Source organism: Electrona antarctica, assembly GCF_951216825.1.
Source record: "Electrona antarctica genome assembly, chromosome: 8".
Classification (NCBI taxonomy): domain Eukaryota; kingdom Metazoa; phylum Chordata; class Actinopteri; order Myctophiformes; family Myctophidae; genus Electrona; species Electrona antarctica.
Genome location: NC_136789.1, coordinates 46,197,216 through 46,213,752, shown reverse-complemented (window position 1 = coordinate 46,213,752; position 16,537 = coordinate 46,197,216). Strand labels below are relative to the sequence as shown.

General features: G+C 44.5%; 2 protein-coding genes across 4 annotated transcripts in view; both read left to right on the top strand.

Annotated features, from left to right (window-relative positions):
• cadm2a (cell adhesion molecule 2a) overlaps positions 1-16,537 on the top strand; it is a 414,954-nt gene that overhangs the window by 254,863 nt on the left and 143,554 nt on the right. The gene's annotated exons all lie outside the window — the stretch shown is intronic.
• The window catches only part of LOC306928042 (piggyBac transposable element-derived protein 4-like), a gene marked incomplete at its 3' end in the record, with an annotated part of 24,330 nt that continues 10,898 nt past the window's right edge, over positions 3,106-16,537 (top strand). The window contains exons 1-4 of the mRNA XM_079507962.1: positions 3,106-3,317; positions 3,434-3,493; positions 3,631-3,836; positions 3,934-5,082. Coding sequence (XP_079364088.1) covers positions 3,484-3,493; positions 3,631-3,836; positions 3,934-5,082 — 1,365 coding nt within the window. The 5' untranslated portion in view covers positions 3,106-3,317; positions 3,434-3,483. The remainder of the gene's footprint in view (positions 3,318-3,433; positions 3,494-3,630; positions 3,837-3,933; positions 5,083-16,537) is intronic.

Here is a 16,537-nt window from a genome sequence, read left to right as displayed (position 1 = left end):
TGACAAGGTCGTTTCTTTTAGCATGGGTTTTAACTGAGGATTTTATCCCCCTGCTGCAATTATACATTTATGACGGTAAAGAATGATGACTGTAAACTTGTCTGTATTTGGGGCTGTTTGCGTCCTCTAAACTCATTCAGAATAATTACATTCGTAAAGCAAGTTGTTAGGAACTGTCTGACTGGCAGCCATGCTGTAAATCCACTACCACGGCAAAGTGTCCTCTTTACACTATATCTTCTGATGTAAATAATGGTAGGCAGTAAACGGAAAGTAATGCGTCACGTGTGCTGCAAGTCTGATGCTTCATTTATACTCTTAGTTATACTCCCACCTCACATCTATCTATCCATCTATACGTGTTGTGAGCTTGTAGGACAAACTAGATGTTGACACCAACTTATATTATGAACTAAAAGGATTTGGAAAACATGGTCAGTTCCTTAGTGATTGAGTGGTTAATCAATTAGGCTACGCCTTACGGGCTTATTATGTTCAAATACTTTTCAAGATGTTTTGAAAATAGCAGCAATGGGTTCGGGAATTGAACCTGCAACTCACTATCAGGCTTCATCAGAGCCTATATGTGGTATGCACCTTAACCACTAGGCCATCGGCACCTCCTTAAACTGCTTTTGACTTAAATTAACAGGACAGTAATTAACAGTGATTTACGAATTTTGCTGGGGACCCTCTGGGACTCCCCAATGATTCCTGGGCGTCCCTGAACCCCACTTTGAGAACCACTGATTTACAGGATCTCCTGACTAAATAAGTAAAAAGCTATGCAGCTATAATGAAAAGTTGGCTGCTATTAACCCTTAGAAGATGAAAGACGCCAATTGGCGTCTTCATCAGAATTCCGTAAATGATCAATGACGCCAATTGGCGTCTTCAGCTTTTCTTATTAATCTAACCATATTAACATCCTCCGGAGCGCTGTTTAAACTCCTGAGCTTATATTCCAACTACATTACCCATAAAACCCGTGTCACGTGACACACCGGCATCCTTTGCTATAAAACCTGGCCACCCCCCCGGGATCTGCGTGGGGAAGACAGTTTTGGAGTAGTCTATGGTGCGTGTCGAAAGTGAGTGAGTAGTATTGATTGATTGAGCGAGTTTTATAGCAGTAGTAGTAGTAGTAGTAATAGTAGTAGTAGTAGTAGTAATATTAGTAGTTAGTTGTAGTAATTTAGGTTTATATTTAGTTTAGATTCTTTAGTTAGTAGTCTGTTGTCTGTCTGTCTTTGTCTGTCAAAAAAAAAACAAAAAAAAACCAAAAAAAAGTGTCCGCGTCTTGCCGTCTTATCTGTGTATAGTATAGCTTTAGATCGTTAGTTTAGTGTGTTTATTTTTACCTGTTTAGTGTGTGTCTGTCTGTTGGTTGAGTGTTGGTTTGTCTGTACGTCTTGTTAGTTTATATAGTAGATTACGAGTGTAGTCGGTCAGTAGTCAGTGTCAGAGTGTAGTTCGACATGGCGCCAAAAAAACGCTCCAAGCGTCCATCTCCCCTTCCCTCTACCTCCACTGGTGGTGTGCGCCAAACAACCATGGAGGAACATCTCCGCATGGTCTTCGTCGGGAAGAAGGGCCGGCCCCGTAATCCTGATCCTCTTCCACCTCAGACCGACGAGGAGTTGTCTGGTAGCGACGGAGAGAAGCCAGGAGATGCGGTGGTGCCTCTTGTCCCCCCCGGGCCTGATGCTAAGCCCCTTGTCCCCGATGTCGAGCCTACTGTCGTCCCCGATGTGAAGCTCTTGTCCCCCGTCAAGAAGAAGAGCAGGCAAGCGGCTTCGCCCGGTCCCCAGCCCGGTGGCAGCGGGTTGCAGGATCGCGGCCTTCTCGCATCTACTAGCCCCAAGCCTGCGCCCAGTGTTAGCGGTCCCTCTCCCCGGCCTGGCTCGAGCGACGACACCGTGCTCCGCCGATCTACACGGGTTACGAGGTATTCCAAGGGGTTTGTCGCCCCCCCCCCCCCAATCTTCCTCCGAAGAGGACTTTGAGCCGTTTCGAGACAGCGATGGAGCCGAACCGTCCCCCGATGAGCTCGATGGTAAGAATCTTATTGTCTGAAACATTGTTACGAAAAATGCCAACACATTGTAGCCAACACACATCAAAGCAAAGTGTCCATCATCATCACTGCTACAGCGGTGGAGTCCTAAGCGAACCAATGGGGCTTTCAAATAGATCTGTATTGAGCTTGCATGATGATCAAATGAACGTATTGTACCGTGGTTTATATGCTATATATTATGAGAAATGTTCCATTACTTTTTTCCCCATCTATTCAGTATTGTTTTATCGTTTATTATGATCCCTGTTTTTTTGTATTACTTTTCCGCGCCGCTGGGGGAAGGGTGGTGTAATGCAGGCCGCAAAGCTAAGCTAATTCATTATACTACTAAATCTATATAATATTGCGCTTGCATGATAATCAAAATAGTGTATTGTACCGTGGCTTATAGGCAAAATCATATAAGATGATCGCTAGAAATAAATGATTTGGATGATGTAGCATGCACGATAAAACTATCATATAAAAAATGTATTTTGACGATGACGAAGGTTTTCAGGAGGAGGCCGCCATCATGCGGCATGGCCGCATGATGGCGGCACCTTCGTCAAACCTTCGTCATCGTCAAAATACATTTTTTATATGATAGTTTTATCGTGCATGCTACATCATCCAAATCATTTATTTCTAGCGATCATCTTATATGATTTTGCCTATAAGCCACGGTACAATACACTATTTTGATTATCATGCAAGCGCAATATTATATAGATTTAGTAGTATAATGAATTAGCTTAGCTTTGCGGCCTGCATTACACCACCCTTCCCCCAGCGGCGCGGAAAAGTAATACAAAAAAACAGGGATCATAATAAACGATAAAACAATACTGAATAGATGGGGAAAAAAGTAATGGAACATTTCTCATAATATATAGCATATAAACCACGGTACAATACGTTCATTTGATCATCATGCAAGCTCAATACAGATCTATTTGAAAGCCCCATTGGTTCGCTTAGGACTCCACCGCTGTAGCAGTGGGGGGGGGGATACAACGATGGACACTTTGCTTTGCTTTGATGTGTGTTGGCTACAATGTGTTGGCTGAAATGGATCAACACTGAATAGATGGATGTGTTGGCCACAATTCGTATGTGATTGGCTACATTTTTGTATGAAGGAATGTAATTGTAGCGTGCACTCCAGCTAAATGATTATTTATTTGTACATATTTAGAACCGGGTGATGAGGAGTGGCACGATGATGAAGATGAGGTGAACAGTGATGTGGATGGAGGTGAGTAACTAGAGAGCTAAATAACTTGTGGATGTGGCTAAAGTCTGTCTGCATTTGGCACTATGGAGAACGCTACACCATGCCTCTAATTGATTGAAATGGTTGTTGTTTTACAGATGATGAACAGCCCATCATCTCGACAGCTGCAGATGCTGCCCCTGTGCCCATGGAAGCAGGTATAAATACAATGCACAGAACAAAATCATGTATATCATTTTATAGTCTCATCACATGTTACAGCTCCACCAGATGTATTCTACATGAATAAAAACAATGTTTTTTATGCTAATAATTGTGTATTCCTGTAATTTAGGTGATGCCAACTCAACGGCTTCGCCAGGGTGGTCTGCTGGTGGGTGGGAGCCACAGGACATCCCGTTTACTGGAGAGCCGGGTGTTCACTGTGACCTCAGTGCAGAGAGTGATCCAGTGGAGTTCTTTGAGCTGTTGCTGACCGATGAGCTGCTCCAGTATATTTGCGATGAGACCAACAGATATGCAGCGCAGTCCATCGCAATGGTGTGTATTGTGTATATTCCACATTGATGTTTTCCCAAATTGATGACTTTGTTGTAATTTCTGCAAATAAATCTAACTTATATATCTATCTATCTAGATCCAGGACCCACTCCCACACTCCACAGTGAAGAAATGGACGGATGTCTCTGTGATAGAGTTGAAGAACTTCTTCGGGCTCTTTTTCCTGACGGGCCTTGTGAGGAAGCCAACCCTTGTGTCATACTGGTCCCGGCGTAAGGCTAATGAGACACAGCAGTTCAGGCGCACCATGAGCCTGACCCGGTTTCTGCTGCTCAAGCGGTTCCTTCACTTCAGTGACCAGGAGACTCCAGACACAGCGGACCGCATGTACAAAGTCAGATATCTTGTGAACTATCTTCTGGCCCGGTTTCAGTCCATGTACACCCCAGAGAAGAACATATCCATCGACGAAGGTGTTATGCTATGGAAGGGAAGACTGGCTTGGAAGTGCTATAATCCGTTGAAACCGGTAAAATGGGGGATTAAATCCTACTGCCTAGCCGATTCAGCGACGGGCTACCTCTGGAACATGAAGCCATATACCGGAGTAGGCTGTGGGCTGGACACGACCGTGATGGAGCTTCTCGGACCGTTGTCCAACAAAGGCTACCATTTGTACATGGACAATCTGTACAACTCAGTGAACAGGTGTATTATGCTACTGTCTTTGGGAACCCATGTATGTGGGACGATGAGGAAGAACAGGGGGGAACCACCGGAGATGAAGCGGCTTAGCAAACCAGGCGACATGAAGCTGGGCGAGACTCTGATGCGCCACAACAATGACGGGGTGATGCTGTTGGCTTGGCGGGACAAGAAGGTTGTCAAAATGTGCAGCACCATCCACCCACACACGATGGTCACAGTCACTGAGAGGCGTAAGAAAGCCAGAGTGACGCCAGGCGAGCCAGTCAGGGATAAAAAAATTAAGCCACATTGTGTCAACGAGTACAACAAGTACATGAATGGTGTGGACAAACTAGACCAACATATCTCCTACTATCCGTTTGCCCGTAAGTCCTACAAGTGGCCTGTGAAGTTTGTCTTTTACATGTTTCAGATGGTGATGTACAATGCGTTCGTGTTGCACAAACTCAAGCAGGGCAGGACAAAAACTCTCCTGGACTATATCATGTTGGTGGTGGAGAGGTGGACATCACTGAGACCAGGGAGGCCGGAGGAGGAGGAGGAGGAGGAGGAGGAGGCGGCGGCGGCGGAGGGGGCAGTGGGGGGTGATCGTCCATATAGGGCAAGAGCAGGTGATGAGAATAGGAGACTTGAGGTGCATTTGCGTGGCCATGTGCCAGTGAGAATTGACAAGAGAACCTGCAGGCTCCACCTGCTCAGTAACGGTCCCAATGGTAGACCACTCCGGCATATGACCCTGTATTACTGCCCTGATTGTGAGGTGCCCTTGTGTTTGTTCCCATGCTTCTTCGTTTACCACAAGGACAAGAATATCAAGCACTACTTTGAATAACTGTTCTCTTTTTTTTTTCTTTTTTTCTGTCTTATTTTGAAAGTCTACACCCTCAACGTCAATAGAACTGTAACTACCCTGTATACCCTACACACACACTGTCAACGTCAAATAGAACTGTACCCTGTATAGCCTACACATACAATGTCAACGTCAAAATAGTGTAACAGTGCGGCTAAGCTGCTTCATCTCCGGTGGTTCAGGGGGGGGGGGGGGGGAGGGGGTCCTACACACACACTGTCAACGTCAAATAGAACTGTACCCTGTATAGCCTACACATACAATGTCAACGTCAAAATAGTGTAACAGTGCGGCTAAGCTGCTTCATCTCCGGTGGTTCAGGGGGGGAGGGGGGGTCGGTGTCCTACACACACACACTGTCAACGTCAAATAGAACTGTACCCTGTATAGCCTACACATACAATGTCAACGTCAAAATAGTGTACAGTATGTACACTATGTATTGCATTAGTATTTATTTATTTTCTGTAATTATTTTAAATTATAATGTTTATGTTCTGGTTATGTTCTGGTTATGTTCTGGTTATGTTCTGAAAAAATAAAAGTGCACTTTTCCAATTTGAGATACCTGTCGGGCTATTTTTACACTATTCTGAGGTTTATGGTTTGACTAAGCGAGTTTCAACTGTGATTTACTCTGTAATTGTAGATGGTAAGAACCCAATTTTTTTTTTATAATGCAGTATACATTCAAGTCTATATTTTGATACATATCATGGGCACCAAGTCATATCAAAACAATGTCCTTGGATGTGTTTTTTATCAAAACTGTGTTTCTTCGTAACAGGTTTTTGAGATTCATGCATGAATATACAAGGTACTGGTAAGACTATGTAGACATGGTATATATCAAAATGTGCGTTAGAATGTCTACATTTACCCCAAAAAGAATTTGAGTTTCTATCACGTTCCAATGCAGAGCTATGGGAACTTTTAGCTGGATAGGTCAGATTGGTCCTGACTGACCATGCTATTTATAGATGGCAAAATATCTACAGTGGTACATGTGAGAAACTTTTTTCTTTTTCTTTTTCTAACTAGACAACTCACCCTTTAAAATGAGATATGGCATGGGTGTGTACGCCCAGCAGAAAAAAAGTTCTTTAGAAAATAAAACTTCAACTGGTCATAACTTTTTTTGTTGTCCTAGAAACAGAAAACAGTGTAAATGCAGGCTCTTTTAAATGGCTTCCAACACAAGAACTAAACATTTTATCAACTCAGTTCATTTTTTTCCTGGAAGCAGACAAGTCAAGCTTTCTCTGAAGGTCTTTCGTTGTCACACATTCACAACAGAGAATTTTCAATAAATCATTCAAAAACGCCATTCTGCCATAGAGAAGTCTAAAAACTATATAGAAATCCATGAATATCTCAAAGAGTTAATATCTGGTATTTTGGACCCTTGGCTCAGCAAACCCTGTCAGTTCCTGTTCTATAATACATTTACATAATCACGCCCACAAGTGCAGAACCGCGCGCACACACGCGCACACGCGCGCACACACGCACACACACACACACGCACACACACACACACACACACACACACACACACACACACACACACACACACACACACACACACACACACACGCACAACGGGGGCATAACAGATATACACACAAACACATGGACTATTTGATGAGGCATTGTGATGTTGGGGGCGGACAATTAACAGATGGTAGCAGCTTCCTCCCAGGATAGTAATGCTCAATTATCTGTGTCCAATTTACACCTTTGTAATGAGTGAGAAAGAGAGAGAGAGAGAGAGAGATAGAGAGAGATGGTGTCCTCCTCAGGAGCCTGTAGTCACATGCAAACCCCTGCCCCAACACACACACGCACGCACGCACGCACACACACACACACACACACACACACACACACACACACACACACACACACACACACACACACACACACACACACACACACACACACACAGCTCCCGTGGGGCCTGTAACCTGTGGGTAGCTGTAATTGGAGCATGTTGAGGTCAACATTAATTTGATTCAAAAATAGGCAAACATGGTGTAGACTGTATTGGTTTATTCATTAGTTTAGCTCCCTGTTCCAACACAGCACATGAATTAGTTCCAGTTCAATTAGTATAAGATTATGTTAGCTCAGTTCTGATTCGTCACCGTTTTTTTGAAGCAGTTCCTTTTTCTTTTGTTTGAACTGTAAACAGTTACAGTTCACTGTAAGTTATGCATTGTTGTTGACCTGGAATTTCTGTGGAGCAGAACGGCAAAATCTAGACTTTCGGTATGAATACAGATTCTTCTGGCTTTTGGGAGTTTTCAACGACATGCAACGTGTCGGGGACAGAAGACAGAGTCTCTAGCTGTACAGTACTCCAACCAGCAGCATTTCTCAGACCAGCCAGAACTTCCAGAAGATAATGGACCATTGTTTTCCAGCTGTGGTAGTCACCGGTGCATTTCTGTGTTCACCAGGTGTTCACAGTTCGCTCATCAAAGCTCATCAAACGTTTTCATTTCAAGGACCCACAATTTGGTATGCATTAGTACCCCCATAAATATCAATCATTTAGCTGGGGACCCATTGATTTGGCTTATAATTAAATGTGTGTATTTTAAATAAAACCTTAGTTGAACCAATGTGTGTGTGGTGTTCTATACAGCACAGCAAAGGACAGCCGTAAATGGACCAAACAACATGTGCTTATTGAAAAGACCATGACTAACAAAACAATGTCTCAACAGAAACAGTCAGTGAATTCATTCAAATAGCTACAGGGCTTCTCACATCACTAAAAAGCTGGCAAATGCATATTAGCAATTTGCAATTCATACAGTCTACTTGTGAAGGGACAGAGAGAGAGTAGTGTGTGTGTGTGTGTGTGTGTGTGTGTGTGTGTGTGTGTGTGTGTGTGTGTGTGTGTGTGTGTGTGTGTGTGTGTGTGTGTGTGTGTGTGTGTGTGTGTGTGTGTGTGTGTGTGTGTGTGTGTGTGTGTGTGTGTGTGTGTGTGTGAGTCCTGTACAAGCCACAAGGCCAGTTAAAAACAAACAAACAATGGTTTAAAACAAGAAGAAACAAACAGCATTTCACAACTGGATTGTAAAACTAAGGACATCCTTACTAAAAATCACAAACAAACATTAACTCTGTCCATGTCAATGCCGTTTTTAATGTTTGTTTAAGGAAAAACAAACATTACTAGAAAACGTAACTCAAATAGTGTTGAAGGTGAGGGCGAAAAACGTCTTTATCGAGGATTTAAAAACTTCTAGTGACTGCAGCAGATTGAATGAGTCACTACACATTCACTTCTTTTGCCTAGTCCTATTGGCACTACCAGAAGCGACTGCAGGTCTTACCTCAGGACTTGTGTGTGAGGTTGTGTGTAAATAGTGGAATTGTGGAATTGACCACATAACTGATGTTTGCCAAACTTGCAATTGCCATAATAGGTCACGTCAAGGCTTTTGACTGATGAGTGTATATTAGAGGTTAGGGGTCCCTGAGAGTTGATGGAAGAGACCAAATCATGACCAAGAATGAGAACTTAGTTTCTGTCAATGTTTTTGAACCATCCAGATTTTAATATCCGTACGGCAATCCAGCATGGCTGAAATGGATCATTGCAGTATGCTTTTAAGGGCAAATATACAGTAGCTGTAGTACATCGTTAGCATACATTTTTTTCTCAATGGTTGAACCTAAGGGCATGAGCATCATATACAATAAAAACAAGATGGGGCCTTGAGGTAAGAGGGGCCACACACAACTTCCCCTAATCGTACGGCCAAAGACCAGTCAAGATGGAGCCTTGAGGTAAGAGGGGCCACACACAACTAGATGGAGCCTTGAGGTAAGAGGGGCCCTTGAGGTAAGAGGGGCCACACACAACTAGATGGAGCCTTGAGGTAAGAGGGGCCACACACAACTAGATGGAGCCTTGAGGTAAGAGGGGCCACACACAACTAGATGGAGCCTTGAGGTAAGAGGGGCCACACACAACTAGATGGAGCCTTGAGGTAAGAGGGGCCACACACAACTAGATGGAGCCTTGAGGTAAGAGGGGCCACACACAACTAGATGGAGCCTTGAGGTAAGAGGGGCCACACACAACTAGATGGAGCCTTGAGGTAAGAGGGGCCACACACAACTAGATGGAGCCTTGAGGTAAGAGGGGCCACACACAACTAGATGGAGCCTTGAGGTAAGAGGGGCCACACACAACTAGATGGGGCCTTGAGGTAAGAGGGGCCACACACAACTAGATGGGGCCTTGAGGTAAGAGGGGCCACACACAACTTCCCCTAATCGTACTGCCAAAGGCCAGTCTTGACAGCATGATCCTGCTATCATGAGTTTCTCATCACCATGACAACGCCTGTACTTTGTTTAATTTTGGTTCTTTCGTAACTTAGTCCACTGATGGGAGTGAGACGAACAACGAAACAAACCATCCATTCCTTAAAAAAATCACAGCTGTGTGAAGTGAGGGGCGCTCTTATCATCGTACACCATCACACATCATCTCATTCCGGCCAATCACAATTTGCGTCCTCACCTTCGTCATCAATGTTTGTGTTACGCAAACACAAACATCCCAGAGAGGGACGTTTTTCTGCGCAGCCGTGAGGCAGGTTGTCGTGGACTCCCCATAGAATGCTTTGGGTCCGCAGACCCTCCCAGGTGTGACCGTTGTGTGCGACAACCCGACGTGGAACGCTTGTTTGCACAACCATTAGAAGTTCATGTTTAAACTGTTTTAGCTAGGCTATGTGTGCAAATAACACAACCTGGATTGGAACATTGTTATAGACAGTGTTATGAAGATGATATCCAAAGCGGCCTCCCACTCATTAAATGCAGTGTGTGGAAAGACCTTTAGAAGTTTGCAGCGTGCATGTCTGTGTGGCAGACTGTCCATGCTCTCTGACCGGCTGCAGTAACTCGGTGTATGCACAGATGTAACTGTAGATTTTTAAAAAAGAAGGAAAAAAAATACTGGCCGCGGAAAGACAATTCAGAGGAAGAGTCAGCAGCAGGTCATCCCATGAAACTTGCATAGACTGGCTCTTTCCAACAGGAATGGCTTCAGTTATTACAACAACAGGAAAGCAGTTTATATTGTGTGCATGGCCAAACAGGGATTTGGAACCTACTCTTTAACCACCTAAACCCATACATACTTCACTGACCAATATGACATCCTAGTACTACTGACGCCTGGACTCCATGTTTGGGCATGCCTGACACAGAACTGCAGCATTATGGGCATGAAAAGGACACAGGTACAGCAATCTCCATGGCCATAAGAGGGACACAGACGGGTACTCTGACAATGGGTACAATGGGTATTGATTGCATAACTGCGTGAGGCATGCATTTCCAATTTGTATCGTTCCCCGCTTGCATCGTTCCCACACTACGCCGGTGCACGTCTAGTGTGTTTAAACACAAAGCACAGTAACAGTATGAATATGAAGCATCATGTTTGCAGTGCTCATTGATCGCCCTGCAGCGCCCCCTTCCAAACAGCTTCTAGGAAGCACCAGTCTGCCGATTGATCTGCAGAAGAGGCGGAAATGACAATAAGATTCAACACAGCCCATCACATTGCTAAAGAAGAGGATCTGCACTGCTCATCAGTAACCTCCAACCCTTTCTTCACTTTTCATACCAGCAAACAGCAGTAGTTGTCTTTTTCCACACTGTGGTGTGGGAGCCTTTGTTGGAAAGCTCTTAATACAAGATAGATCTGCTGAATCACAGACTCCACAGATGCTCAGAGGTCAGCAGAGAGGAGCGGCTGCAGCCGTGACTCTATACTAGTTATTACTGGGAGATAGCTTAGCTACACAGTAAAAAGGAAAACAGTAAAAAAAAGTGTTTATTTACCTCAGTGACTGTATACTCATCCAGGGACTACGACTTATCATCATGGTACCATAGTGAAAATATCTGTCATAGTGGCTTATGCTGCTTGTCATAGGTTCGTGCCCATTATATGGAATGCCACTCTTTCTACCTTCTCCTTTCCTGTAAATGCCCTCTACAATTAAATATCAATAATCCCAAACTCAATATCCATGAGAAACTGTGAGGCTGTTATGATATATCCTCACAAAGCATTCAGCACTCATGTAGCCAATCATCATCTAAGCCAATCTCGGGCTTGTGTGCGTTAGTCTTTGCATGGCTTTCAACCACTGGAATCATAATGCACTCACAAGCAACCATATATTGTGCTAATTTACGCAGGCATTAACACTGCGAGTGGCATAAAATGCCCGAGAAACCCTGCTGTTGCAGGAAGAGCCAGGCATTTATGGACTCAGCCTGGCCTCTTGTACAAGTGCAGCAGCGGAGGATGTAATTGCTGTATATAACGGTGTGCCCTGCCAGAGTAAAAGCTTTTCATCGGGGTAGGAGAGGACAATGAGAAACTGTCCTGTATTGATCTGTGTTGCTGGCTGTGCCTGCAATGCTATTAGCACTGTGCGCCTCTGCCATCCCATACAGGGCCTGAACTGATGGGCAGGTAAAGAGGGCTTGCTACTTTCAAAGCATCATCTAAAGGAGGAAATTAACCACCTCAGGCCTCTTCATCATATGACACAAATAACTAAAACAGCCTGTCTACAAGCCCACAGACTGTAGGGATGCCACGGGGGACGCCAACGCCACGGTTAATGTTGAAAATATTGTGGTCAGGGTTTGTAACAGCTCAGGTTTTGTAAAAGGGATGTGTGGCTGGATAGCTAGTCAGTGAAAGTCTTTGGAAAGGCTATATATTTTGGAGCTTTGTTCACCTACCTACAGTATAACTTCAATAGAAGCTTAGCTGAATATCTGGTCTCCTCTCTCTCTCTCTCTCTCTCTCTCTCTCTCTCTCTCTCTCTCTCTCTCTCTCTCTCTCTCTCTCGCATGCTCTCTTTATCTATGTGTAGTATATTTCATTTATCTTGTGTGCACGTGTTGTGTGTGCTTGTGTACTATGTATGTGCAAATGCACCTCACTCACTCAATAGATTGAATGTTCTGTGTATGAATGTTTATGAATAATGCAAGCTATAGCTATGCTGAATGAATTGATTAAGATTACACCTACAGTACACCCCACACAAACACACGCACGCACGCACGCACGCACGCACGCACGCACGCACGCACGCACGCACACACGCACACAGTCACACACTCAATTGAGTATGGAAGCAGGCACATAAAGACAAAAGCTGAAGGTTAGACGATCCCTTGGGTATGTCAAACCTCCCCTCCCGCTCCACACGTGCTCTCTCTCTCTCTCTCTCTCTCTCTCTCTCTCTCTCTCTCTCTCTCTCTCTCTCTCTCTCTCTCTCTCTCTCTCTCTCTCTCTCTTCCACTCCCTCTTGCTTAATGTAGACTTCATAGTACAACAGTGTTTGAGTGCTGTGTGCCAATCTGCTATTTGTGGGACACAACGCCACACAACAAATATATTAGGTTTTAGCTTTCTCTGCTGTCCAGGCCCAGCAATACAACATGTAAGCTGTGTAGGCTATATGCACTTCAGGGCTCATTAAAAAAAACTAAGCCTATGAAATGGGGTGGGTTAAAATGAGGACCAGAATTGAAAAAAGAAATCCATGTATCCATTCCAGTATGTGTGTGAATCCACACATACTGTACGCCTACACACACATTGTGTGTAGATGTGATGCTGACATGCATGGTACATCTCCTATGCACACACATTTTCAGGTGTAGTTAAAAACACACATTTCTCCAAAATCTCTATGCACTTTTAAATAACCTTGATTCACTGAATAATGTATTTGAATTAATTCACGATAACCAAAGCGATACTGATACCATTGGTTCACAAATGCTTTCACCATTCACATGTTGGTACATGTGAGCAAGCATGAATGCATACAATATGAATTGTCCAAACAAGCTTACCTACTATAACACATACACACACGTGACGCACACGTGCACGCGCGCACACACGAGACCAATCACAGTTCGCTGCAACACCAATATCCATAGAGAGTGCAGGTTCCCCTGAGCTTGTTAAAATCCCTTGGCTGTCAGGTCTTTATCTGCTGTCCTGTTCCACTGACAACACAAACCCCTAGACAGAAAGAGACAGAGAAGACAAAAGTATTGAGGTTAACTGTTTAGGGTGGATGATTGGAGCAGTAACCACGAAAGCAATGGGGATCACATGTGGTGCCTGATGTGGCGTTGTCCCTCAGGGGATGGAAGGATGGCAGGGGGCGGAGCAGGGTGGCAGGGGGTGGAGCAGGGTGGCAGGGGGTGGAGCAGGGTGGCAGGGGGTGGAGCAGGGTGGCAGGGGGTGGAGCAGGGTGGGGGGTTCACCAGTCACCTCCCCGCAGTGTCACATAGTGGTCATTTTTGCCAATTTGCCACCATTTTAGCCTCTATCACATGCCACAATCCCCCGAACGAAACTCTGTTCGTTGACCTTTAAATAATTCGCGCTGTGGTAACCCGCCCTGTAACATCAAAGCTTCAAGAGTGCAGCTGGGAGAAGGGTGGGGGGGTGGGGAGGGGGGTTGGACAAGGGTTCGGTGGATATATTCCTCGGACGCCGAATGTTGCCTCATTGCCGAGCACGGATAAAAGCCGCAAGCTCTCACGCTCAGATCCCTTCAGAAATATTCCCTAAGCACACGCTTGAACAGAATACACGATCCCCCGTAGGAGAATAACATGTTAAGTCCAGGGTAACTCTCATATCCCCTTAGGGATTCTGACCTCAAACGCGAGGCCAGCAAGGCAAAACAAAACAACACATCGATAAATACATAAAAATGAAGGTTGTATCAACCTAGGAATTTTTTTCTATTTCCATTTTTCCACTGGAAAATCGCCTTTGCGCCTTCAGTCGTGACGAATGGGTGGAGATTACAGGTTGGTGACCAGGCGCACACAGCCACTTCAAAAGCTTTGTCCGCGGGAGGCCATTTGTTACCTCCAGGATATCCATCACAATACAGCAGCACCCTGCAAACTATTCATTTGAAGAAGCTGTGGAAACAGTAAACGCATCCTCTGAGTTATGGCCTGACCCAGGCTGTCTGTCATCCAGCTGCAATACCTTTCTGACAGTACAGTAGGAGCATACGCCTCTGTGTGCGTGCGTGCGTGAGTGCGTGCGTGCGTGCGTGCGTGCGTGCGTGTGCGAAAGAACTGTTACCTGTGGACATTCTGCTCAGTCCTCACTTTGTCAAGAGCAATTTTGCACATTTTGCACACAAATGAAGAATTGTTTTTCAAATATTTTCAAAGTCTTTCAAAGATAGCAAAAGATAGCTGCTCTACAGCACAAGCTAAGCTGGTAGATGTTCAGTATTCGTCATAGAACAAAGTATATGGGTGTTTAAGATGCTCATAGCCAGTGGAAATCAATGAAGGTTACTCACACATATACAGTAGGCATCAGACATACTGCATCTGTGCGCACGCACGTGCATTCATGCGTGTGTGTGTGTGTGTGTGTGTGTGCGTGCGTGACTGAGTGTATGCGTACGTTTATTTGATGTCTGTTATACAAACGTATGTGCGCGTGGCGGACAGACGGAGTGAGAGAAAAAGACTGTGTTTGTGTGTATGTCTTTGCATGTCAGTGTGTGTCCATCATCCCTGTGCAATTCCTGCTTGACTTTTCCCGTTGAGGAGATTCATGAGCTTCATCTCCCCAAGGGTGCTTTGAGGAAATTGAAATGTGCTCCTGGAGCCTGGAGGGAATTTCTTTAAGGCCTTAAATGGCCAGGTTTTATGGTGTGTGTGTGTGTGTGTGTGTGTGTGTGTGTGTGTGTGTGTGTGTGTGTGTGTGTGTGTGTGTGTGTGTGTGTGTGTGTGTGTGTGTGTGTGTGTGTGTGTGTGTGTGTGTGTGTGTGTGTGTGTGTGTGTGTGTGTGTGTGTGTGTGTGTGTGCGCGTGCGTGTGCGTGTGCGCGTGTGCGTGTGGTGTTCCTGTGCGTATACTGAACCTGAAATGTTTATGAGTTGAACATGACATGGAATTTTACAGATATGAAGTGATTAGTTGTCTTTGAGAAGAAGCTAAATCAATCCACTTTCCACCTTTTCTTGCAAGCACAGCACTGGCTGTGCTCTCAACTCTCTTAAAGCGCAAAGAATGTTAGTCTTGTACCAGGTAAAGATTCACAGGAACAAACCCATCCCATGAGAGGGAGTATGTATTGTACAGTATGTGTGTTAGTGACTTAGATGGTCAAGAACTGTGGTAACTTTCAACGAACGGAGTCCTCCCTATTATTAGTAACACCCTGGATTAATGAGCATACACGTTCAATGAAGAAAGAATGTTGTAGAGCTGAGCGAGTTTGGAGAAAAAACAAACTCACTATCCACCTAGAGATTCTTAAAAAGTCAACAGTCGCCTATAACAAAGCCTTACGTCTGGCAAAGCAGGTATATTTCTCTGGCTTTATTAATGAGAACATGAAAAATGCCAGAGTCCTATTCTCTGCCATTGAACGACTTTTACCCCCCCCCCCCCCCCCCAGTCCTAGAAGCAGTCGTTCCCTGCTTCTAAAGCTAAGTGTAATGAATGAGTTTGCATGCTTTTTTGATAACAACATTTGTAACATTAGAGGTGATATTATGAATGGTGCTGCTAGCACAAACCCTCAAACAGCAGCTAATGGTGCCAGGGTAGATCTCTCCAGGGGGAGCCTATTGTCATTCTGCGCAGTTGATGAAGACGAACTCCGCCAAACCATATCACAGATGACATCATCCTCCTGTTCATTAGATACAATTCCCACCACCTTTCTCAAAGAGGTTTTAGACAGTGTGATTGGAGATATCCTAAAAATTGTAAACAGCTCTCTACAATCAGGCATCTTTCCAGACTCACTGAAGACGGCTGTAGTTAGGCCCTTACTCAAGAAACACAATTTTGATCCCTCTGTGTTGGGTAACTATCAACCTATTTCTAATCTGCCCTTTCTGGGCAAGGTTTTAGAAAAATGTATCTTTCATCAATTGGATGTGTTTCTACAGAACAATAAGGTGCATAACAAATTCCAATCTGGCGTTAGGAAAGGTCACAGCACAGAAACAGCACTTGTAAAAGTAATTCATGATCTTAGGGTGTCTGCTGACAAGAAAAATGTATCCGTTCTCTTACTTCTTGATCTAACGGCTGCATTTGACACG